At 36.4% G+C, this 25,818-nt stretch overlaps 2 protein-coding genes across 8 annotated transcripts in view; both read left to right on the top strand.

Annotated features, from left to right (window-relative positions):
- SENP7 (SUMO specific peptidase 7) overlaps nucleotides 1–25,818 on the top strand; it is a 203,714-nt gene that overhangs the window by 64,567 nt on the left and 113,329 nt on the right. For all 7 annotated transcript variants that reach the window (XM_055381850.2, XM_019024695.4, XM_055381853.2 and 4 more), the window contains one exon: nucleotides 952–1,049. In XM_055381850.2, coding sequence (XP_055237825.2) covers nucleotides 952–1,049 — 98 coding nt within the window. The remainder of the gene's footprint in view (nucleotides 1–951; nucleotides 1,050–25,818) is intronic.
- Nucleotides 1,824–3,057, top strand: LOC101144663 (transcription factor BTF3-like). The gene has a single exon (XM_055381855.2). It carries the CDS (start codon nucleotides 2,276–2,278, stop codon nucleotides 2,762–2,764), a length of 489 nt encoding a protein of 162 aa, XP_055237830.1. The 5' UTR covers nucleotides 1,824–2,275; the 3' UTR covers nucleotides 2,765–3,057.

The following is a 25,818-nucleotide window of genomic DNA, read 5'->3' as shown; positions in this document are numbered from 1 at the left end:
GCAGAAAAGTCTTACATTGCCTTGACTAAATGTATTATTGAGTATTTTATTCTTTTTGATATGCTATTGTAAGTGGAATTTTTTTTTCTTAATTTCTCTTTCAGATTTCTCATTGCTATTAAATAGAAATACAACTGATTTTGGCCTTTCGATCTTATATCCTGCAACTTTTCTGAATTAGTCGAGCAACCTTAACATTTTCTTTTTGGTGGATTCTTCCCTCTTTTGGTTATTGCGAATCGTGGACTACAAACATGATTGTACAGATATCTCTTTTATGAAGACAGTCTTGTAAATTTACTACAAATGTCTGTTCTGTGATGTGGAAGTAAAACCAAAACTTAATACAGATGTAATCATTGTATATCTTTGTGAGGTAGCTATTGTTATTATATCCCTTTTCAGATAAAGAAACTAAGGCATAGAGAATATAAATGACTTATTTGCCTAGGCTAACACTGTGTATTAAATAAATTAATTTGAACCTTTTATTCTAGTCATATTTAATCTAAACTCTGTCAATAAGGTGTCCGGCTCTTTCCTAAAATTTTCCACATGGCAGTTCCTAGGTAACTAATTTTAATATCTTTCAATTGTTATAAGTACAGTTACTTTAGAATCATAGGCCCTATTTAACCTTCTATGTAATAATTTTTATTCCTTTAAGTACATTCCAGATTTTAATAGCTATTTAAGCTTTGGAATCTCAAAGTGTTGATTTTTTGATTAAAGTTACCTTGGTATTTTAAAATGTCTTCCTAGTATTTTTTGGTGGACTTACATTTATGCATTAGTAAAAGAGCCAGATATTCCATAGATTGCACTTATTATTTTTCTCTGTGAACTATGTATTTGATCGTTTATAATAAATTTCCAAATTAAAAAGAACAGTTTAAATGCCTCCTGTCATATTGATATGTTTATTATTAAAATTTCATTTTTTTTTCCTAGTGGGAAAGAAGCCTAAGGAATAAAGTCATCTCTCTAGACCATAAAAATAAAAAACATATCCGAGGGTGTCCTATTACTTCCAAGTCATCACCAGAAAGGTAAGATATGTGTGTGTGCGACATAATATGGGCTTATCCTATAAAGTTGACCATAAATGATTCATTTAAGCTTGTTGGTTCTCAATTATGACCACATGTTTAAAATAGAAGGTTTGAATTCAGTGGACTCTTAAGATTCTTTCAGTCTCTAACTTTCTGTGATTTTAAGTATCTTAACTCCCTTGTTTTTGTGCGTTTGGAACATCTTGATAAGCTTTTGCTGATAATGCAAGAGTTATACATAGACTGATAATGATGATTGAATCATTGTTTGCGATCAGCAGTGAGAAAGGGTGTTCCATTTCTGCTGCTTCTTTTTTATTTTTGAAAGGCTAGTCAAATGAAGCAGTGGGAGTGGAGCAGAAACAGACATCTGCAACTTGTAATCAACTGGTTGTAAACACCTCTGTACTTGGGCCAGCCAAAAATGCTCTGTTTAGCAACTATGGTCCTATAGTCATAGTGTTAACAAATTATTTGTATAGGGGAATTAAATATCTGGAGGATTCAAATTACAGTTGTTACTGGAAATAATTTAGAGCATTTCAGAATTGGACATAAATCAATGATTAGAAAGTTATTTTAAAAAGAGTATTGAATTTTCTTTTTAACATAGTGAATGAAAAAATGACAATAGCAAATTATAATTATTGGAAAGTCACACAAATTTAGAAGACTCATTGGGGTCCTTGAATTTATGTCAAAGTACTTCTATAAACTACTTAGTCTAATTCTCCCTTTTCAAGTAAATTGTGTGTAGGAAATATAAACATATATTGGTGACTCCATAGCAGTTTATGAGCCTTTTGACATTATTACCATACCATGGATAAATTGTCAAGGTGAATAAGGCAGGTCTATTGATGCAATGATGATGCTTTCATCGTTAGAACAAGGACACACTCAGTTTTCAGACTTGGTTTCCCAAAAAGATTTACATAAAAAATTATACTTGGTTTGAGAGATGGAATGCTAGAAGTAAAAGAATGGTGATTTTTAATTAATAAAAACCAAGCCACATTTTCGGAAAGGTTTGCACATACAAAGTTGTTTTATCTTATGGGAGACATATCCTGAAGACTTTGCATGCTTCACAACATACATCATTCCCCTTTAGCTGCCGTCTTGCATCTCCACATGTGTGTGCCTAATCTCAGCTGGTCCACCCGGGACCCTCTGAGCACCAACCCTAGTTCTCTGCATGGCCCCTTATCTGCTCTGATAGGATGAAAGAAACAATCATGAATCAGAAAAAACTTGTCAAACTGCAGGCACAAGTGTGCATTGGTGGGAAAGGAACTGTTCGTAGAAGGAAGAAGGTGGTTCATAGAACAGCCACAGCAGATGATAAAAAACTTCAGTTCTCCTTAAAGAAGTTAGGGGTAAACAATATCTTTGGTATTGAAGAGGTGCATATGTTTACAAACCAAGGAACAGTGATCCACTTTAACAACCCTAAAGTTCAGGCATCTCTGGGAGCAAACACTTTCACCATTACAGGCCATGCCGAGACAAAGCAGCTGACAGAAATGCTACCCAACATCTTAAACCAGCTTGGTGTAGACAGTCTGAACAGTTTAAGCAGACTGGCTGAAGCTTTGCCCAAACAATCCGTGGATGGAAAAGCACCACTTGCTACTGGGGAGGATGATGATGATGAAGTTCCTGATCTTGTGGAGAATTTTGATGAGGCTTCCAAGAATGAGGCAAACTGAATTGAGTCAACTTCTGAAGATAAAACTTGAAGAAGTTACTGGGAGCTGCTATTTTATATTATGACTACTTTTTAAGAATTTTTGTTTATGGATCTGATAAAATCTAGATCTCTAATATTTTTAAGCCCAAGCCCTTTGGACACTGCAGCTCTTTTCAGGTTTTGCTTATACACAATTCATTCTTTGCAGCTAATTAAGCTGAAGAAGCCTGAGAATAAACTTTGAAACAAAGGTTAATAAAGTTCTTTGCCTAGTAAAGCAAAACAAAACAAAACAACAAAAAGCTTATATCATTAAGGCCGGGCACAGTGGCTCACACCTGTAGTCCCAGCACTTTGGGAGACCAAGGCAGGTGGATCACTTGAGTGCAGGAGTTCAAGTACGGCTTGGGCAACATGGCGAAAGACCATCTCTACAAAAAACTAATAAAAGTAAAATTAAAAAAATACTTATATTATTTAAATCTCACTTTTCCATAAGAATGCGTGTAAAGTGGTGGGCACAGGTTCTTTGGGATAACAATCAATAATTTTGTAATATATTATTATTTTAATTTTGTTTTTTAGTTTTCTGGCATTATCTCTAATATTTTTTTCAGTTTATTTTCTGCTAAATTATCAGCCTAGCATAAAAAGATAATTGTTTGGCCTTCCTTATAGAATTTACGACATCTGACTTCTGTTCCAGAGTTAGTGATCTTCAGGCATGGTCACAGCATTAACATTATAACATCTATTTAATATACACTTAATGATATTGTTAGGGGATAAAAAGATTTTAAAATTCGATAGCAGTAGAAATTGAATTAAAAATACAATAATGACCCAAATCACCATCTTCTTAATAAACAAAAAGAACAATGTGGTTGATGTGATCCTGACAAAGGAAAATGATGTATTTTTTAAACTGATAAAAGTGATGTAGCCAGCAGGCAATAGTGTAATTAATTAGTTTTATAGTTTACTCAGCCAATTTTTGAATAATAGAATGTGATTTTTGACAGATTTTTAAAATCTAGAGGGCTTTGTATCATTTCAAAATTTTGTACCAAAGACACATATGTATGTCTTTTATATATATAACTAATTATCTGTATTAATACATAATTAGTTCAAATTCACAATGTTAAAATGTTCATAAAATATTTCCGGGGAATGTGTATGAATATTAAAAAGTGGAATTTAAAAAAGTATCTCTGATGTATGGTAGAAAGGACCTGAGTCATTTCCAAATCCTAGTTGTCTTAAGCTAGGAGCAGGCATCTTGTCTATACTTTAGTTTTTCTCTACTGAAAGTTCTAGAGCTTTTGATTCTTAACCTTTTTCTGAATGTTCTACTTCTAAAAGGTAGGTGAAATGGGATGGTTAGGATATCTAGAATATCTGGAAACTAAGGTGGGATAGAACATGATGAGTTATTTAGATGAAACTGGATTATGACAAGTTAGTAGGCAGAATTAGGAAGTGACTTGGTTCAAAACAACAGGAATGGGAAATTATGATGTATTTGCTTCACAGCACAAGAATTTTGTAAAATTCTCTTGGGCAGATTATTTTTAGAAGAGAACCAGTTTGGTTTTTCTCTTTTAATGGGATTCTTTATTCCTCGCTTGATCTCATTTTCACTATCAATGAGCTTACATAATTTGTATCTACAGATTTAGTTCTCTTGTAGCGTGTTTTTTTTTAAATCAAATTATGCTGTTCTTCCTACTCCACTAATTATTTGGCATATCAGTCATAAGAGTACATGAGCAATATCAGTTTGGAACTGAAAACCCTCTATTTATAATTATGGCAGCTAATATCTATTAAATACTTATTATATGTTAGGCATTAGGCTAAGCCTAAACTGTCTTATTTAATTTTCATCAGTCTGTGAGATGTAAGTAGCATTGGCCTTATCTCATAGTTGAGGAAATTTAGGCCTTCTTACTATAATGGAGAGGAATGTTATTAATGCATCTCTAGGAAACCTAGTTCAGTATTAACAGACTTAAATTTTTGTTTTAATAACATTGAATTCTCCTGGGCTATCTGAAACATTTTATAAATTGCTGCTGTGCGAAGGGAAATCAAACAACAAAAATACACCTGGGGAGGGGGAAAAAGTTTCCGTATGTTTGTATTACTTTGGAATTGCTGATTCTATCTCCTGTGTTTGATCTTACTTTAAAGATTGTAATACTTTTTAGTGCTTTTTTAAAAATTAAGTTTTATTGTGATATAATTTACATATCATAAAATTCACCCATTTTAGTTCAATAATTAAATAATTTTTAGTATATTTACAGAATTGTGAGCCATCACTACAGTCTGGTGATGGTTTTAGAACATCCCATCATGCTCCAAAAGAAACTACTCATTTACAACCACTTTCCATTCTCACCTACAGCTGTAAGCAGCCACTAACCTACTTTCTGTCTCTATAAGATTTGATTTTTTGGACATTTCATATAGACAGAATCATACAATATGTTTGATCTTTTTCATCCGGCTTTCACTGAGCATAATGTTTTTGAGGTTTATTAATATTGTAGCATATATCAGTATTTCATTTCTTTCTATACCACATTGTGTTTATTCACCAGTTGGATTTTTATGTTGTTTCCACTTCTTAGCTATTATGAATAATATTGTCATAAACATTCCTATACAAGTGTTTGCAAGTGTTTGTGTAGACATATGTTTTCTTTTTTCTTTTTCTTTTTTTCTTTTGAGATGGAGTCTCACTTTGTTGCCCAGGCTGGAGTGCAGTGGTGGAAAACAGCTCACTGCAGCCTCCATCTCCCAGGCTCAAGCGATCCTCCTGCCTCAGCCCACCAAGTAGTTGGGACTACAGGCACGCACCACCATGCTTGGCTAATTATTCTGTTTTTTGTAGATTTGAGGTTTTGTTATGTTGCCCAGGCTGGTCTTGAACTCCTGAGCTCAAGTGATCTGCCCACCTTGGCCTCCCAAATTGCTGGGATTACAGGCGTGAGCCACTGTGCCCATTCTTAGACATACATATGTTTTCATTTATCTTGAATAGATAACTAGGATTAGAATTGCTGTGTCATGCATTAATATTGTTTAACTTTCTGAGCAACTGCTGAACTTTTTTTCAAAATGACTGTGCGATTTTGCATTCCCACCAGCAGTGTATGAGGGATTCATGTTTTTCTACATCCTCACCAGTGCTTATCCTTCCGTTCTTCTTTCCTCTCTCTTTCTTTTCTTTCCTTCCATCTTTCCATCCTAGTGAGTGTGAAGTGGTATCTCATTGTGGTTTTGTTTGCCATTTCCTAATAACTAAATGATGTTGATTATCTTTTCATGTGCTAATTGGTCATTTGTTTTTTTTTTTAATTTTTTTATTATACTTTAAGTTTTAGGGTACATGTGCACAATGTGCAGGTTAGTTACATATGTATACATGTGCCATGTTGGTGTGCTGCACCCATTAGCTCATCATTTAACATTAGGTATATCTCCTAATGCTATTCCTCCCCCCTGACCCCACTCCACAACAGGCCCCGGTGTGTGATGTTCCCCTTCCTGTGTCCATGTGTTCTCATTGTTCAGTTCCCACCTATGAGTGAGAACATGTGGTGTTTGGTTTTTTGTCCTTGCGATAGTTTACTGAGAATGATGGTTTCCAGCTTCATCGATGTCCCTACAAAGGACATGAACTCATCATTTTTTATGGCTGCATAGTATTCCGTGGTGTATATGTGCCACATTTTCTTCATCCAGTCTACCATTGTTGGACATTTGGGTTGGTTCCAAGTCTTTGCTATTGTGAATAGTGCTGCAATAAACATAGGTGTGCATGTGTCTTTATAGCAGGATGATTTATAATCCTTTGGGTATACACCCAGTAATGGGATGGCTGGGTCAAATGGTATTTCTTGTTCTAGATCCCTGAGGAATCGCCACACTGACTTCCACAATGGTTGAACTAGTTTACAGTCCCACCAACAGTGTAAAAGTATTCCAGTTTCTCCACATTCTCTCCAGCACCTGTTGTTTCCTGACTTTTTAATGATCGCCATTCTAACTGGTGTGAGATGGTATCTCATTGTGGTTTTGATTTGCATTTCTCTGATGGCCCGTGATGGTGAGCATTTTTTCATGTGTCTTTTGGCTGCATAAATGTCTTCTTTTGAGAAGTGTCTGTTCATATCCTTCGCCCACTTTTTGATGGGGTTGTTTTTTTCTTGTAAATTTGTTTGAGTTTATTGTAGATTCTGGATATTAGCTCTCTGTCAGATGAGTAGATTGCAAAAATTTTCTCCCATTCTGTAGGTTGCCTGTTCACTCTGATGGTAGTTTCTTTTGCTGTGTAGAAGCTCTTTAGTTTAAGTAGATCCCATTTGTCAATTTTGTCTTTTGTTGCCATTGCTTTTGGTGTTTTAGACATGAAGTCCTTGCCCATGCCTATGTCCTGAATGATATTGCCTAGGTTTTCTTCTAGGGTTTTTATGGTTTTAGGTCTAACATGTAAGTCTTTAATCCATCTTGAATTAATTTTTGTGTAAGGTGTAAGGAAGGGATCCAGTTTCAGCTTTCTACATATGGCTAGCCAGTTTTCCCAGCACCATTTATTAAATAGGGAATGCTTTCCCCATTTCTTGTTTTTGTTAGGTTTGTCAAAGATGAGATGGTTGTAGTTATGCGGCATTATTTGTGAGGGCTCTGTTCTGTTCCATTGGTCTATATCTCTGTTTTGGTACCAGTACCATGCTGTTTTGGTTACTGTAGCCTTGTAGTATAGTTTGAAGTCAGGTAGTGTGATGCCTCCAGCTTTGTTCTTTTGGCTTAGGATTGTCTTGGCAATGTGGGCTCTTTTTTGGTTCCATATGAACTTTAAAGTAGTTTTTTCCAATTCTGTGAAGAAAGTCATTGGTAGCTTGATGGGGATGCCATTGAATCTATAAATTACCTTGGGCAATATGGCCATTTTCACGATATTGATTCTTCCTACCCATGAGCATGGAATGTTCTTCCATTTGTTTGTATCCTCTTTTATTTCATTGAGCAGTGGTTTGTAGTTCTCCTTGAAGAGGTCCTTCACATCCCTTGTAAGTTGGATTCCTGGGTATTTTATTCTCTTTGAAGCAATTGTGAATGGGAGTTCACTCATGATTTGGCTCTCTGTTTGTCTGTTGTTGGTGTATAAGAATGCTTGTGATTTTTGCACATTGATTTTTGTATCCTGAGACTTTGCTGAAGTTGCCTGTCAGCTTAAGGAGATTTTGGGCTGAGACGATGGGGTTTTCTAGATATACAATCATGTCATCTGCAAACAGGGACAATTTGACTTCCTCTTTTCCTAATTGAATACCCTTTATTTCCTTCTCTTGCCTGATTGCCCTGGCCAGAACTTCCAACACTATGTTGAATAGGAGTGGTGAGAGAGGGCATCCCTGTCTTGTGCCAGTTTTCAAAGGGAATGCTTCCAGTTTTTGCCCATTCAGTATGATAATGGCTGTGGGTTTGTCATAGATAGCTCTTATTATTTTGAGATATGTCCCATCAATACCTAATTTATTGAGAGTTTTTAGCATGAAGGTTTTTAATTTTGTCAAAGGCCTTTTCTGCATCTATTGAGATAATCATATGGTTTTTGTCATTGGTTCTGTTTATATGCTGGATTACGTTTATTGATTTTCATATGTTGAATCAGCCTTGCATCTCAGGGATGAAGCCCACTTGATCATGGTGGATAAGCTTCTTGATGTGCTGCTGGATTCGGTTTGCCAGTGTTCTATTGAGGATTTTTGCATTGATGTTCATCAGGGCTATTGGTCTAAAATTCTCTTTTTTTGTTGCCTCTGCCAGGCTTTGGTATCAGGATGATGCTGGCCTCATAAAATGAGTTAGGGAGGGTTCCCTCTTTTTCTATTGATTGGAATAGTTTCAGAAGGAATGGTACCAGCTTCTCTTTGTACCTCTGGTAGAATTCAGCTGTGAATCCATCTGGTCCTGGACTTTTTTGGGTTGGTAAGCTATTGATTATTGCCTCAATTTCAGAGCCTCTTATTGGTCTATTCAGAGATTCAACTTCTTCCTGGTTTAGTCTTGGGAGGGTGTATGTGTAGCGGAATTTATCCATTTCTTCTAGGTTTTCTAGTTTATTCGCATAGAGGTGTTTATAGTATTCTCTGATGGTAGTTTGTATTTCTGTGGGACTGGTGGTGATATCCCCTTTATGATTTTTTATTGTGTCTATTTGATTCTTCTCTCTTTTCTTCTTTATTAGTCTTGCTAGTGGTCTATCAATTTTGTTGATCTTTTCAAAAAACCAGCTCCTGGATTCATTGATTTTTTTTGAAGGGTTTTTTGTGTCTCTATTTCCTTCAGTTCTGCCCTGATCTTAGTTATTTCTTGCCTTCTGCTAGGTTTTGAATATGTTTGCTCTTGCTTCTCTAGTTCTTTTAATTGTGATGTCAGGGTGTCAATATTAGATCTTTCCTGCTTTCTCTTGTGGGCATTTAGTGCTATAAATTTCCCTCTACACACTGCTTTGAATGTGTCCCAGAGATTCTGGTGTGTTGTGTCTTTGTCCTCATTGGTTTCAAAGAACATCTTTATTTCTGCCTTCATTTTGTTATGTACCCGGTAGTCATTCAGGAGTAGTTGTTCAGTTTCCATGTAGTTGAGAGGTTTTGAGTGAGTTTCTTAATCGTGAGTTCTTGTTTAATTGCACTGTGGTCTGAGAGACAGTTTGTTATAATTTCTGTTCTTTTACATTTGCTGAGGAGTGCTTTACTTCCAACTATGTGGTCAATTTTGGAATAAGTTCGGTGTGGTGCTGAGAAGAATGTATATTGTGTTGATTGGGGGTGGAGAGTTCTGTAGATGTCTATTAGGTCTGCTTGGTGCAGAGCTGAGTTCAATTCCTGGATATCCTTATTAACTTTCTGTCTCATTGATCAGTCTAATGTTGACAGTGGGGTGTTAAAGTCTCCCATTATTATTGTGTGGGAGTCTTAACTCTCTTTCTAGGTCTCTAAGGACTTGCTTTATGAATCTGGGTCCTCCTGTGTTGGGTGCATATATATTTAGGATAGTTAGCTCTTCTTGTTGAATTGATCCCTTTACCATTATGTAATGGCCTTCTTTGTCTCTTTTGATCTTTGTTTGTTTAAAGTCTGTTTTATCCGAGACTAGGATTGCAACCCCTGCCTTTTTTGTTTTCCATTTGCTTGGTAGATCTTCCTCCATCCCTTTATTTGCAGCCTATGTGTGTCTCTGCATGTGAAATGGGTTTCCTGAATACAGCACACTGATGGGTCTTGACTCTTTATCCAATTTGCCAGTGTATTTTAATTGGAGCATTTAGCCCATTTACATTTAAGGTTAATATTGTTATGTGTGAATTTGATCCTGTCATTATGATGTTAGCTGGTTATTTTGCTCATTAGTTGCAGTTTCTTCCTAGCCTCTATGGTCTTTACAATTTGGCATGTTTTTGCAGTGGCTGGTACCGGTTGTTCCTTTCCATGTTTAGTGCTTCCTTCAGGAGCTGTTGTAGGGCAGGCCTGGTGGTGACAAAATCTCTCAGCATTTGCTTGTCTGTAAAGGATTTTATTTCTCCTTCACTTATGAAGCTTAGTTTGGCTGGATATGAAATTCTGGGTTGAAAATTCTTTTCTTTAAGAATGTTGAATATTGGCCCCCATTCTCTTCTGGCTTGTAGAGTTTCTGCCGAGAGATCCGCTTAGTCTGATGGGCTTCCCTTTGTGGGTAACCCGATCTTTCTCTCTGGCTGCCCTTAACATTTTTTCTTTCATTTCAACTTTGGTGAATCTTACAATTATGTCTTGGAGTTGCTCTTCTCGAGGAGTATCTTTGTGGCGTTCTCTGTATTTCCTGAATCTGAATGTTGGCCTGCCTTGCTAGATTGGGGAAGTTCTCCTGGATAATATCCTGCAGAGTGTTTTCCAACTTGGTTCCATTCTCTCCGTCACTTTCAGGTACACCAATCAGATGTAGATTTGGTCTTTTCACATAGTCCCATATTTCTTGGAGGCTTTATTCATTTCTTCTTATTCTTTTTTCTCTAAACTTATCTCTTCATTTCATTCATTTCATCTTCCATCACTGATACCCTTTCTTCCAGTTGATTGAATCGGCTACTGAGGCTTGTCCATTTGCCATGTACTTCTCGTGCCTTGGTTTTCAGCTCTATCAGGTCTTTTAAGGACTTCTCTGCATTGGTTATTCTAGTTAGCCATTCGTCTAATTTTTTTTCAATGTTTTTAACTTCTTTTCCATGGGTTCGAACTTCCTCCTTTAGCTCGGAGTTTGATCTTCTGAAGCCTTCTCTCAACTCGTCAAAGTCATTCTCTGTCCAGCTTTGTTCCGTTGCTGGTGAGAAGCTGCGTTCCTTTGGAGGAGGAGAGGCGCTCTGATTTTTAGAGTTTCCAGTTTTTCTGCTCTGTTTTTTCCCCATCTTTGTGGTTTTTTCTACCTTTGGTCTTTGATGATGGTGACGTACAGATGGGGTTTTGGTGTGGATGTCCTTTCTGTTTGTTAGTTTTCCTTCTAACAGTCAGGACCCTCAGCTGCAGGTCTGTTGAGTAGCCTAACTGGGAGGCACCCCCCAATAGGGGCAGACTGACACCTGACACAGCCGCTTACTCCTCTGAGACAAAACTTCCAGAGGAATGATCAGGCAGCAACATCTGCTGTTCACCAGTATCTGCTGTTCTGCAGCCTCCGCTGCTGATACCCAGGCAAACAGGGTCTGGAGCTAATTGGTCATTTGTATGTCGTTTTGAGAATTGTCTACTCAGATCCTTTGCCCATTTTAAAATTGGATTATCTTTTTGTTGTAAGAGTTAAAAATATTTTCTTGATACAAGTCCCTTATCAGGTATATGATTTTCATATATTTTATCTCATTCTTTTGGCAAGTTTCTCAGTCTCTTGATGGTGTCCTTTGAAACATAAAAGTTTTAAAATTTTGATGAAGTCCCATTTATCTATTTTTCTTTAGTCTCTGTGCTTTTGGTGTCATATCTAAGAAACCATTGCCTAATCCAAGGTCATGATCCATTACTACTGTGTTTTCTTCTAAGAGTTTTATAGTTTTAGCTCTTAGATTTAGGTCTTTGATCCATTTTAAGTTAATTTTTGGGTATGGAATGAAATAGGTACCCTAATTAATATTTTTGCCTTTGGATATTCATTTGTGCCAGCACCATTTGTTGAAAAGACAAATGGTGCGTCTTCATTATTTTCCATTGTATTGTCTTGGAATCTTTGTGAGATATCAATTGATAGTAAATGTTAGGGTTTATTTCTGCATTCTCAATTCTCTTCCGTTGATCTATATGTCTGTCCATATGCTGGTACTGCTATGTGCTATTGCAACTTTGTAGTAAGTTTTGAAATTGGGAAGTGTGGGCCTTACAACTTTGCTATTTTTTTTTTTCAAGATTTTTTGGAGCTGTTCTGGGTTTCTTGCATTTTCAGTTGAATTTTAGAATCAGCTTATCATTTTAACCAAAAAAACCAGCAAGGATTTTGACAGAGATTTTATTGAATCTGTAGACTAAATTGGGGAATATTGCCATTTTAACAATACTGTGTTCAGATTAATAAACATGGGATGTCTTTCCATTTATATCCTTTATAATTTTTTTCAATAGTATTTTGTGGTTTTCAGTGTGTCTTTGACTTTTTTTTGTTAAGTTTATTCCTAAATACTTTCTTATTTCTGAAGCTATTATGAATGGAATTGTTTTCTATTTTTAGGTTTGTATTTGTTTATTTTTTTGAGACAGGATCTTGTTCTGTTGCGTGGCCTGGAGTACAGTGCCACGGTCATAACTCACTGTGGTCTTGACCTCCTGGGCCTAAGTGATCCTCATTCCTCAGCCTCCAAGTCTCTGGGACCACCGGTGCATGCCACCACACTTGGCCAATTTTTTGAATTTGTAGAGACAGGGTCTCATTGTGTTGCCCAGGTTGGTCTTGAACACCTGGTCTCAAGCAATCCTCCTTCCTTGGCTTCCCAGAGTGTTAGTATTATAGGTGTGAGCCATTGGGTCTGGAATTGTTCTCTTCATTCATTTACTCTTGGATTTCCAATTTTTTAGCATATAGTTGTTGATATTAATGGTAGTGTCTAATGATCCTTTGTATTTCTATGGTATCAATTTTTATTTCTCACTTTTTGTTTTCGATCTTATTTGGGTCTTTTTTTCTTGGTTGGTCTAGCTAGTGGTATATCAGTTTTATTTTTGCACAATGCCAACTTTATGTTTGATTTTTTTTTAAGTCTTCATTTTGTTTATTTCTACTCTGATCTTTACCATTTCTTTCCTCCTACTAATTCTTGTTATGTTTGTTCTTGCTTTTCTAGTCCATTGAGGTTCATTGCAACCACTTTTTATTTGAAATGACCACTTTTTATGTAAGCATTTATTGCTGTGCATTTCTCTCTCAACACTGCTTTTGATTGTCTATAGTTTTGGTATGCTGTGTTTCTGTTTTCATTTGTTTCAGGAAGTAAAAAAAATTTTTTTCTTTTAATTTCTTCAGACTTAGTGGCTGTTCAGGAGCATGTTGTTTAATTTCCAGGGGTTTGTACAGTTTCTGGTGTTCCACTTGTTACTTGATTTATGGTTGTATTCCAATGTGGTCTCAGGAGATACTTTATATGATTTCAGTTTTTAAAAAATTATTGAGATTTGTTTTGTGTCCTTTCATAGGATCTGCCCTGGAGAATGTTTCTTGCACTGGTGAAAAAAATGTGTATTCTGCAGCTATTGGATGAAATGTTTTGTAAATGTCTGTTAGGTCTATTAGGTCTATAGTGCAGATTAAACCTGATGTTTTCTGTCTGGATGATCTGTTTAGTGTTCAAAGAGAGTGTATTAGTCCATTCTCACATTGCTATAAAGAACTACCTGAGTCTGGGTAATTTATAAAGAAAGGAGGTTTAATTGGCTCATGGTTCTGCAGACTGTCCAGGCTTCTGCTTCTGGGGAAGCCTCAGGAAACTTACAATCATGGCAGAAGGTGAGGAGGAAGCTAGTGCATTGTACATGGCTGGAGCAGGAGAAAGAGAGAACGAAGGGGGAGGCACTACACTTTTATAAATAACCAGATTTCGTTAGAACTCACTCACTATTAGGAGAACATCAAGGGAGACATTCTCCCCCATGATCCAATCACCTCCCATAAGGCCCCTCTTCCAACATTGGGGATTACAATATGACATGAGATTTGGGCGGGGACACAGACCCAAACCATATAAGAGGATGTTGAAGTTCCAAACTATTATTGTATTGAGGTCTGTTTTCCTTTTAACTCTAATAATATGTACTTTATATTTCTGTGTGCTTTGATGTTGGGTGTATGTATTCAGAATCTTTATTTTCTTGCTGAATTTATGCTTGTATCAGTATGTGATGACCTTTTTGTTTCTTTGTAAGTTTTTTGACTGAATGTCTATTTTGTCTGACATAAGTGTGTATAGCTACTAATGCATATGTTTTGTTTTCATTTGTGTGATATATATGTTTTTTATCCCTTCACTTTCAGTTTATGTGTGTCTTTATAGGTGAAGATAATTTTTTCTAGGAAGAGTATAGTTTGGTCTTGTTTTTTTAAATCCACTTAGCCTGTTAACATTTTTAAATTGGAGAATTTAAACCATTTACATTTAAGGTTGTTATTGGTAGTGTAAAGACATTTGTCATTTTATTAGCTCTCTGATTGTTTTGTATATCCTTTGTTCCTTTCTTTCTCTTTATTGTTTACTCTTATGTCTTGGTGGCTTTCTGTAGTGATAATGACTGATTCTTCTCTCTCATTTGTGTCTGCTCTTCCAGTTAGTTTTATACTTTTGTGTGTTTTCATGATGGTAGATACTTTTTGCTTCTAGATGTATGACTCCCTTAAGCATTTTTCACAGCATCAGTCAAGCAGTTATAAATTGTCCGTTTTTGTTTGTCTGAGAAAGACTTTATTTATTCTTCATTTCTGAAGTGTAGTTTTGCTGAATATGTCATTCTTGGCTGGTAGCTGTTTATTTCAGCGCTTTGAAGATATCATCCCATGCTCTCCTGGCCTAGAAAGTTTTTGTTGAGAAATTTAGTTAGTCTGATGGAGATTCCCTTATATGTGACTTGATGCTCTTCTCTTGCTATTTTTAGATTTCTGTCTTTGGCTTTGATTTTTGACAGTTTGAGCATAATGTCTGGGAGAAGTATAGTGTCTTGGATTGAATCTATTTGGTAAAATTTGAGTTTACTGTATCTTGATGTGTATATCTCTCATAAGAGTTGGGAAATTTTAGCTATTATTATTTTTATTTATTTATTTATTATTATTATTATACTTTAAGTTTTAGGGTACATGTGCACAATGTGCAGGTTAGTTACATATGTATACATGTGCCATGCTGGTGCGCTGCACCCACTAACTCGTCATCTAGCATTAGGTATATCTCCCAATGCTATCTTTCCCCCCTCCCGCCACCCCACAACAGTCCCCAGAGTGTGATGTTCCCCTTCCTGTGTCCATGTGTTCTCATTGTTCAATTCCCACCTATGAGTGAGAGTATGCGGTGTTTGGTTTTTTGTTCTTGTGATAGTTTACTGAGAATGATGATTTCCAATTTCATCCATGTCCCTACAAAGGACATGAACTCATCATTTTTTATGGCTGCATAGTATTCCATGGTGTATATGTGCCACATTTTCTTCATCCAGTCTATCATTGTTGGACATTTGGGTTGGTTCCAAGTCTTTGCTATTGTGAATAATGCCGCAATAAACATACGTGTGCATGTGTCTTTATAGCAGCTTGATTTATAGTCCTTTGGGTATATACCCAGTAATGGGATGGCTGGGTCAAATGGTATTTCTAGTTCTAGATCCCTGAGAAATCGCCACACTGACTTCCACAGTGGTTGAACTAGTTTACAATCCCACCAACAGTGTAAAAGTGTTCCTGTTTCTCCACATCCTCTCCAGCACCTGTTGTTTCCTGACTTTTTAATGATCGCCATTCTAACTGGTGTGAGATGTTATCTCATTGTGGTTTTGATTTGCATTTCTCTGATGGCCAGTGATGGTGAGCATTTCTTCATGTGTTTTTTGGCTGCATAAATGTCTTCTTTTGAGAAGTGTCTGTTCACGTCCTTCGCCCACTTTTTGATGGGGTCGTTTGTTTTTTTCTTGTAAATTTGTTTGAGTTCATTGTAGATTCTGGATATTAGCCCTTTGTCAGATGAGTAGGTTGTGAAAATTTTCTCCCATTTTGTAGGTTGCCTGTTCACTCTGATGGTAGTTTCTTTTGCTGTGCAGAAGCTCTTTAGTCAAATTGCTCCTTTTTGCAGACGACATGATTGTATATCTAGAAAACCCCATTGTCTCAGCCCAAAATCTCCTTAAGCTGATAAGCAACTTCAGCAAAGTCTCAGGATACAAAATCAATGTACAAAAATCACAAGCATTCTTATATACCAACAACAGACAAACAGAGAGCCAAATCATGAGTGAACTCCCATTCACAGTTGCTTCAAAGAGAATAAAATACCCAGGAATCCAACTTACAAGGGATGTGAAGGACCTCTTCAAGGAGAACTACAAACCACTGCTCAAGGAAATAAAAGAGGATACAAACAAATAGAAGAACATTCCACGCTCATGGGTAGGAAGAATCAATATCGTGAAAATGGCCATATTGCCCAAGGTAATTTACAGATTCAATGGCATCCCCGTCAAGCTACCAATGCCTTTCTTCACAGAATTGGAAAAAACTACTTTAAAGTTCATATGGAACCAAAAAAGAGCCCGCATTGCCAAGTCAGTCCTAAGCCAAAAGAACAAAGCTGGAGGCATCACACTACCTGACTTCAAACTATACTACAAGGCTACAGTAACCAAAACAGCATGGTACTGGTACCAAAACAGAGATATAGATCAATGGAACAGAGCAGAGCCCTCAGAAATAACGCCGCATATCTACAACTATCTGATCTTTGACAAACCTGACAAAAACAAGCAATGGGGAAGGATTCCCTATTTAATAAATGGTGCTGGGAAAACTGGCTAGCCATATGTAGAAAGCTGAAACTGGATCCCTTCCTTACACCTTATACAAAAATCAATTCAAGATGGATTAAAGACTTACATGTTAGACCTAAAACCATAAAAACCCTAGAAGAAAACCTAGGCATTACCGTTCAGGACATAGGCATGGGCAAGGACTTCATGTCTAAAACACCAAAAGCAATGGCAACCAAAGCTATTATTTTGTTAAATAGGTTTTCTTTGTCTTTGCCCATCTCTTCTCCTCTGAAACAACTGAAATCTGAATATTTGTTCTTTTTATAATGTAGCATGTGTCCTGTTGGCTTTATTAATTCTTTTTTTTTGTCTGACTGGTTCATTTCAGAAGAAATGTCTTCAAGTTCAGAATTTTTTTCTTCTGCTTAGTCTATTGTTGAAGTTCTTAATTGTGTTTTTTATTTCATTAATTGAACTCTTCTATGGCAGGATTTTTGTTTGGTTCTTTTTAATGATACCTATCTCTTTGTTGATTTCTCACTTATATCCTGAATTTCTTTTCTGATTTTTTTTGTATTGTTTTTCTGTGTTCTCTTATAGCTTTTTGAGTTTCCTTAGATTGGGATCCCCAACCCCTGGAGCCATGGACTGGTACTGGTCCGTGGCCTGTTAGGAACCAGGCCACAGAGCCAGGGGGTGGGTGGCAGGTGAGTGAATATTACTGCCTGAGCTCTGCCTCCTGTCAGATATGTGGGAGCATTAGATTCTCACAGGAGCATGAACCCTATTGTGAAGTGTGCATGTAAGGGACCTAGGTTGCATGTTCCTTGTGAGAATCTCATGCCTGATGATCTGAGATGGAACAGTTTCGTCCTAAAACAGTCCATACTCCCCTGCCATCCCCTGGTCTGTGGAAAAATTGTCTTCCCTGAAACTGGTGCCTGATGCCAAGAAGTTGGGGATTGCTGCCTTAGATAATTATTTTGAGTTTGTTTTCAGGCATTTCGTACATATATTTTTCTCTGTGTTACGTTACTGGAGAATTATTGTATTTTTTTGGAGGTGTCATGCTTTCTTGCTTTGTCATGTTTCTTATGTTCTTATGTTGATATCCATGCATCTGGTGTGACAGTTGTTTCTTTCAGTTTTACGGATTAACCTCATTTGGTAGAGACTTTTTCCTGTAGATGTATCTGTGATGTTTGTTAGGGTTGTATTCTGAGTGGATGCAGTGGCATAGTCTCCATGTTATTTCTTTGGTCATAATCAGTGATATTGGTGTCTGCAAGGTCCTTATTGTCTTATGCTGCAATTTATTTATTTATTTTTAAAATTTTCAGACTCGTCAGCAGGAAGTGAATCTGTGGTTTCTAACGGAGACTGTGGCAAGGCTTTACTGGGGACAGGTACACCAGGCTTGCTAGTCTTTGGACCCCTGGGTGGCATGTATGAGCACCAGTCATGGTAGGGATGAGCCATTTGTGCCAGTTCTTGGGATTCCTGGTGGTAACAGGGGTTAGGGTGGTGGTTAAGGTCCAGACAAGTCAGTTCTTGGGTCCCTGGTCAGCATGTTTGGTGCCAGCTGTGGCCAAGGTAGGTGACAGGAAACAGTGGGTGGGTTCTCAGGCCACTTGGGCATTGGCAGTGTACTTGGGCATTGGCAGTGTACTTGGGCATTGGCAATGGTGAGTAGGGTGAGCTAGTACTTAGACCCCTTGACAGTGTGTGTGGGCTGTGGTGGTGGCAGTGGACAGGGTAGCCCTGTCTTTAGGCACAGTATTGTGCGGGCAGGTCCTGGTGGCAGCAGATTGGGTGGGCCTGTTCTTTCTTCCTGGGACAGTGCCTGCGGATACTGTTTGCAGGGGCAGGGTGCACCTGTCCTTGGGTCCCCAGGTGGTGTGCATGGGTGTTGGCTGTAGCCATAGTGGTGGGTGGTGGCAGCTGTTTTTCAAGTTATTGGTGCTGTTGGGCACTGGCAGCAATGAGTGGGCCTGGCCAATACTCATGCTTCTGGACAGCATGGGAATGGGCTCGTCCTCAGGCCCTGTACTGTACATGTAAACACTGGTGGCAGCAAATGATGTGTTACTATTTGGTTCTGGGATGACATGCTTGTGTGCTGTTTGGAGTAGGCAGGTCTCACTTGTCTTTAGGCACCTGGATGGCAGGTGTGGGTGCTGATGGTGGTGGTGAGCTGGGCAGGCCTCCAGAGATGTACTTTATCATGTTGGAGAATTTCCTTTCTATTCTTAATTTTGTAGCGGCTTTCAAAATAATGTATGCGTGTTTGAATTTCCTGCATTCTCATACTGTAATTTATATTCTTTATTTTACTCATCAAATTTATTGGATAAATTCATTTTCATATATTAAAGTAACTGCATTCCTGGGATAAATCTCCTTGATCTGATTTATAATATTCTTAATACGTTGCTGGATTCAGTTTTCTTGAGGATGTTTATGTTTGTATACAAGAGGGAGATTCATATATGGTTTTTTTTCTTGTGCTTTTTCTGGTTTTGGTATTAGGCTAATACTGTCATTATAGAATGAGTTGGAAAACTTTCTCTCCTTCATTGTTTTCTGGAAGAGTTTTTGGGGAAATTGATACTCATTCTTTTTTAAATGTTCAGTTGAATTCATCAGTGAAGCCAGCTGGTCACGCCCTTATAGGACAATTCAAGTTTTCTATTTACTCATTCGTTGAAACTGACTTTATTGATGTGTAATTTACATAGAAGAACATGTATCTATTTTAAATATAAATTTGTATGCTTTTGGACAAGTGTACTAAATGATTTTTAAGACTCTAAAGTTTTTTTATTGTAGTAAAATACACTTAACATAAATTTTTTCATCTTAATCATTTTTAATTGTACAGTTTAATGTTGTTAAATAAATTCATAATGTGCAGCCATCACCATCATCAATCTCCATAATACTTTCCATGTTGTAAAACTGAAACCCATTAAAAAAATAAATTCCCATTTCTCCCTCAACCCCATTCCCCTTATGACCACCAGTTTACTGTTTGTTTTGATGATTTTAACTTTTTAAAGTACCTCATACAGTATTTGTCTTTTTGTGACTGGCTAATTTCACTTAGCTTAATGTCCTCAAGGTTCATTCATGTTGTAGAATATGCCAGATTTTCTTCCTTTTGAAAGGTGAATAATTTTCCATTGTATTTATATGCCACATTTTGTTTCTATATTTATTCATCTGTGGGCACTTGGTTTACTTTAATATTTTAGCTATCGTTAACATGGGTGTACAAATATCTCAGCTCACTGTTTTTAATTCTTTTGAGTGTATATCCAGAAGTGGAATTGCTTGATCTTATAGTAATTATATTTTTAATTTCTTGAACAACTGCTGTATTATTTTCTGCAATGGCTGTACCTCATTTTATGTTCCTGCTAGCAGTGAGTAAGTTTCCAGTTTCTTCACATCCACATCAACACTTGTTACTTTCTGTTTTTTTTTTTTTTAAATTTGTAGTAGCCATCCTAATGGTATGAGGTGGCATTTCATTGTAGTCTTAATTGCATTTTCCTATTTATAAATGATACTAAGCATCTTTTTATGTATTTATTAGAGATTCATATATCTTCTTTGGAGAAACGGCTACACAAGCCCTATGCTTATTTTTAAATTGGCTTTTTTGGTTTTTTATTGTTGAGTTTTAGGATATTTTTTCTTTTTTTGAGACTGGGTCTTGCTGTGTTGCCCAGGCTGGAGTGCAGTGGCATGATCACATAGCTCACTGTAGCCTCAACCTCCTGGGCTCAAGCCCTCCCACCTCAGCCTCCCAAGTAGCTAGGACTACAGGCACATGCCACCATGCCTAGCTATTTTATTTTTTATTCTTTTTTAGAAATTTAAAATCATTTAAAAATTTTTTTGTGGGTACATATTAGGTGTATATATTTATGGGCTACATGAGATATTTTGATATATAGACATGCAATGTGAAATAAGCACGTCATGGAGAATGGGGTATCCATCCCCTCAAGCATTTATCCTTTGAGTTATGAACAATCCAGTTACATTCGTTAAGGTATTTAAAAATATATGATTAAGTAATATTGACTATATTACTCTATTGTACTATCAATAGTAGGTTTTATTCATTCTATTTTTATTATAGCCATTAACTGTCCCCACCTGCCCCCCTCAGCCCACTAGTTCTCTTCCTGCCTTTGGTAACCATCCTTCTGCTCTCTAGGTCCATGAATTCAATTGTTTTGATTTTTAGATCCCACAAATAAGTGAGAACATGTGATGTTTGTCTTTCTGTGCCTGGCTTGTTTCACTTAATGTAATGATCTCTAATCCCATCTATGTTGTTGCGCATGATTGAATCTCATTTTCTTTTATGGCTGAATATACTCCATTGTATATATGTACTACATTTTATTTATCCATTCATCTATTAATGGGCACTTAGATTACTTCCAAATCTACTGATTTCCTTTTTCTGGTGTATACCAGCAGTGGAATGGCTGGATCATATGGTAGTTCAATTTTCAGTTTTTAAGGAACCTCCAACCTGTTTTCCATAGTGGTTATATTAATTTACATTCCCACCTGAAGTGTGTAAGTGTTCCCTTTTCTCCACATCCTCGCCAGCATTTGTTATTGCCTGTTTTTTGGCTACAAGCCATTTTAACTGGGGTGAGATGATATCTCATTGTAGTTTTGATTTGCATTTCTCTGATGATCAATGATGTTGAACACCTTTTCATATGCCTGTTTGCCATTTGTATGTCTTTTTTTTTTGGAAAAATGCCTATTCAAATCTTTTGCCTATTTTTTTGATCACATTATTAGATTTTTTCCTGTAGGGTTGTTTGGACTCTTTATATATTCTGGTTATTGATCCCTTGACAGATGGGTAGTTTGCAAATATTTTCTCACATTCTGTGGGTTGTCTCTTCACTTTGTTGATTGTATCCTTTCATGTACAGAAGCTTTTTAACTTGATGTGATCTTATTTGTCCATTTTTGCTTTGGTTGTCTGTGCTTGTGGGGTATTGCTGAAGAAATATTAGCCCAGACCAATGTCCTGGAGATTTTCCCCAGTGTTTTCTTGTAGTAGTTTCATAGTTTGGGGTTTTAGATTTCAGTCTTTAATCCATTTTGATTGGATTTATGTATATGATGAGAGATAGGGGTCTAGTTTATTGTTTTGCCTATCAATATTCAGTTTTCCCAGGATCACTTAATGAAGAGGTGTCTTTCCTTCAGTGTATGTTCTTGGCACCTGTGTCAAAAATGAGTTCACTGTAGGTGTATGGGTTTGTTTCTGGGTTCTCTATTTTGTTCCATTGATCTATGTGTTTATTTTTATGCCATTTCCATGCTGTTTTGGTTAGTATAGCTCTGTAGTATAATATGAAGTCAGGTAATGTGATTCTTCCAGTTTTGTTCTTTTTGCTCAAGATAGCTTTGCCTATTCTGGGTCTTTTGTGGTTCCATATAAATTTTAGGATTAGTTTTTCTATTTCTGTGAAGAATGTCACTGGTGTTTTGATGGGGATTGCATTGAATCTGTAGATTGCTTTGGGTGGTATGGAGATTTTAACAATATTGATTCTTTCAATCTATGAACATGGAGTAATTTTCCATTTTTTAGTGTTCTCATTGTATTTCTTAATAATTGTTTTATAGTTTTTATTGTAGAGATCTTTCCCTTCTTTGGTTAATTCCTAGGTAATTTTATGTGTGGCTATTATTGTAAATGAGATTACTTCTTAATTTTTTTTCGTGTTTTTCGCTGTTGGCATATAGAAATGCTGCTGATTTTTGTATGTTGATTTTGTATCCTGCAACTGTACTGAATTTGTTTATCAGTTCTAATAGTTTTTTCGTGGAGTCTGTAGGTTTTTCCAAACATTGGATCATGTCATCAGCAAACGAGTAATTTGACTTCTTCCTTTGCAATTTGGATGCCCTTTATATCTTTCTGTTATCTGATTGCTCTAGCTAGGACTTCCAATACTATGTTAAATAACAGTGGTGACAGTAGACATCCTTGTTGTGTTCTAGATCTTAAGGGAAAGGCTTTCAGGGTTTCCCTATTTAGTATGATACTAGCTAGCATACTAACTATGATAGCTAGTGGGTCTGTCATATATGGCTTTTATTATGTGAGGCATGTTCCTTTTATTCTCAGTTTTTTTTATTATGAAGAACTGTTGAATTTTATCAAATGGTTTTTCAGCATCAACAGAAATGACCATATGATTTTCATCCTTCATTCTGTTGATATGATGAATCATGTTGATTGATTTTTGTAAGTTGAACCATCTTTGCATCATAGGGATAAATCCCACATGGTTATGATGAATGAGCTGTCTAATGTATTGTTGAATTTGGTTTGCTAGTATTTTGTTGAGGATTTTTGCATCAGTGTTCATCAGAAATGCTGGCCTGTAGTTTTCTTTTTTTGGTGTTTCTTTGTTTGGTTTTGGTGTTAGGGTAATACTGGACTTGTAGAATGAGTTTGGAAGTATTCCCTCCTCCTCTCTTTTTCGGAATAGTTTGAGTAGAATTGGCATTTAAATGTTTGGTAGAATTTAGCAGTGAACCCATTGGGTCCCAGGCTTTCCTTTACTGGGAGACTTTTAATTACAGCTTTGATCTCATTGCTTACTATTGGTCTGTTCAGATTTTGGATTTCTTCGTGGTTCAATCTTGTTAGATTGTATGTATTCAGAAATTTGTCCATTTCTTCTAGATTTTCCAATTTATTGGCATATAATTGCTCATTGTAGCCACTAATGATCCTCTGAATTTCTGTAGTATCACTTGTAATGCCTCCTTTTTAATTTCTGATTTTGTTTGTATTTTCTCTTTTTGTTTTTCCTTAGGTTGGCTAAAGGTTGGTCAATTTTGTTTTAACTTTTGAAAAAACCAACTTTTTGTTTCATTAATCTTTTGTATTTTTAAAATTTCAATTTCATTTGTTTTTTTCTGTCTTTATTTCTTCTCTTCTAATTTTGGGTTTGGTTTGCTCTTGCTATTTTAGTTTTTTAAGATGCATCATTAGATAGTTTATTTGAAGTTTTTTCTCTTTTTTGATGTATGCATTTAAAGCTATAAACTTTCCTCTGAATATTACTTTTTCTGTATCCTATAGGTTTTGCTGTATTGTGTTTCCAATATCATTTGTTTCAAGAAATTTTTCAGTTTTCTTTCTTAATGTCTTCATTGGCCCATTGGCCATTCAGGAACATATTGTTTTATCTCCATATATTTGTATGGTATCTAAAATTCCTCTTGTTATTGATTTCTAATTTTCCTTTGTGGTCAGAGAAGATGCTTCATATTATTTCAGTTTTTTGGAAAGTTTTAAGACTCGTTTATTGACCTAACATATGGTCTGTCCTTAAGAATGGTCTATGTGCTGAGGAAAAGAATGTGTATTCTGCAGGTGTTGGATGAAATGGCCTGTAAATATGTATTAGATCCATTTGGTCTATAGTGTGGATTAAGTCTGATGTTTGTTTGTTTGTTTGTTTGTTTGTTGATTTTCTGTCTGGAAGATCTGTCCAGTGCTGAAAGTGGGGTGCTGAAGTCTCCAGCTATTATTTTATTGGGGTCTATCTCTCACTTTAGCTCTAATATTATTTCCTTGGTGTATCTGGGTGCTCCAGGGTTGGGTGACTATATATTTTAAATTGTTATATCCTCTTGCTGAATTGACCTCTTTATCATTATATAGTGACCCATTTGTCTCTTCTTATCATTTTAGTCTTGAGATCTGTTTTGTCTCATAGAAGTATAGTGACTCCTGTTCTTTTTTGGTTTTCATTGGCATGGAGTACATTTTTCTATCCCTTTATTTTTAATTTATGTGTGTCTTTATAGGTGAAGTGTGTTTCTTGTAGGTAACAGATCAATGGGTTTTTCATCCGTTCAGCCAGTCTGTGTTTTTAAGTTGGAGAATTTAGTCCATTTATATTCAATGTTATTATTGATAAGTAAGAACTTATTTCCTGCCATTTTGTTAATTGTTTTCTGATTGTTTTGTGGTCTTCTCTTTCTTGTTTTTTTTTTTTTCCTTTTTTTTTTTTCCTTCCTGTCTTCCTCTAGTGAAGGTGATTTTCTCTGATAATATGATTTGGTTTAATGCTTTTTATTTTTTGTGTATCCATTGTATGTTTTTTGGTTTGAGGTTACCATGAGGCTTGAAAATACTATCTTATTACCCTTTATGTTAACCCGATAACAACACTGTTTGCATAAACAACAAGCAAAATAAAAATTAATAAAAACTCTATGCCTTAACTTTGTCTCCCTGCTTTTTAACTTTTTTGTTGCTTCTATTTATATCTTTATTGTATTGACTGTCTTGAAAAGTTATTGTAGTTATTATTTTTGGTTGGTTTATCCTGTAGTCTTTCTACGTAGGATAAGAGTAGTTTACACACCACAGTTACAGTGTTATGATATTCTTTGTTTTTCTATGTACTTATTACCAGTGAGTTTTGTAGCTTCCAGTGATTATTTTCCTTGGTGATGTTGATGCTAGTAGATGTTCTTCATTGTCTGGGCATTGAAGAGTTAGGTTTTTATTTTAGTCTTCTCTATCTGTGCTTATTTGTAGCCATCCTTTTTGGGAAGGCTTTTCAGATATTTGAAAGGAGCTGGGTGTTATGCTCTAAGCTTTAGGGTGAACCCCAACTCAGTAATGTTGTGATTCTTACAGACTCATAGAGATACTGTCTTGATAATCTTGTACAAGAACTGGGAGAATTCTCTGGATTACCAGGCAGAGACTCTTGTTCTTTTCCCTTACTTTCTACCAAACATACAGTCTCTATTCCAAGCCACCTAAAGATAGGGGTGGAGTGACTTAAGCACCCCTGTGGCCACCAGCATTGTGACTGTGCTGGGTCAGACCTGAAGCCAGCACAACCTGGGTCTCTCCCAAGACCTGCTGTCACTACTCCCTGGCTACTGCCTATGTTTGCTTAAGGGTCCAGGGCTCTATGATCAGCAAGTGGCAAAGCCAGCCAGGCCCGTGTCC

The sequence above is a fragment of the Gorilla gorilla genome, chromosome 2 (genome assembly GCF_029281585.2).
Source record: "Gorilla gorilla gorilla isolate KB3781 chromosome 2, NHGRI_mGorGor1-v2.1_pri, whole genome shotgun sequence".
NCBI lineage: Eukaryota > Metazoa > Chordata > Mammalia > Primates > Hominidae > Gorilla > Gorilla gorilla.
Note: the sequence above shows the minus strand (reverse complement) of the source record. Positions and strands in the feature narration are given on the sequence as shown.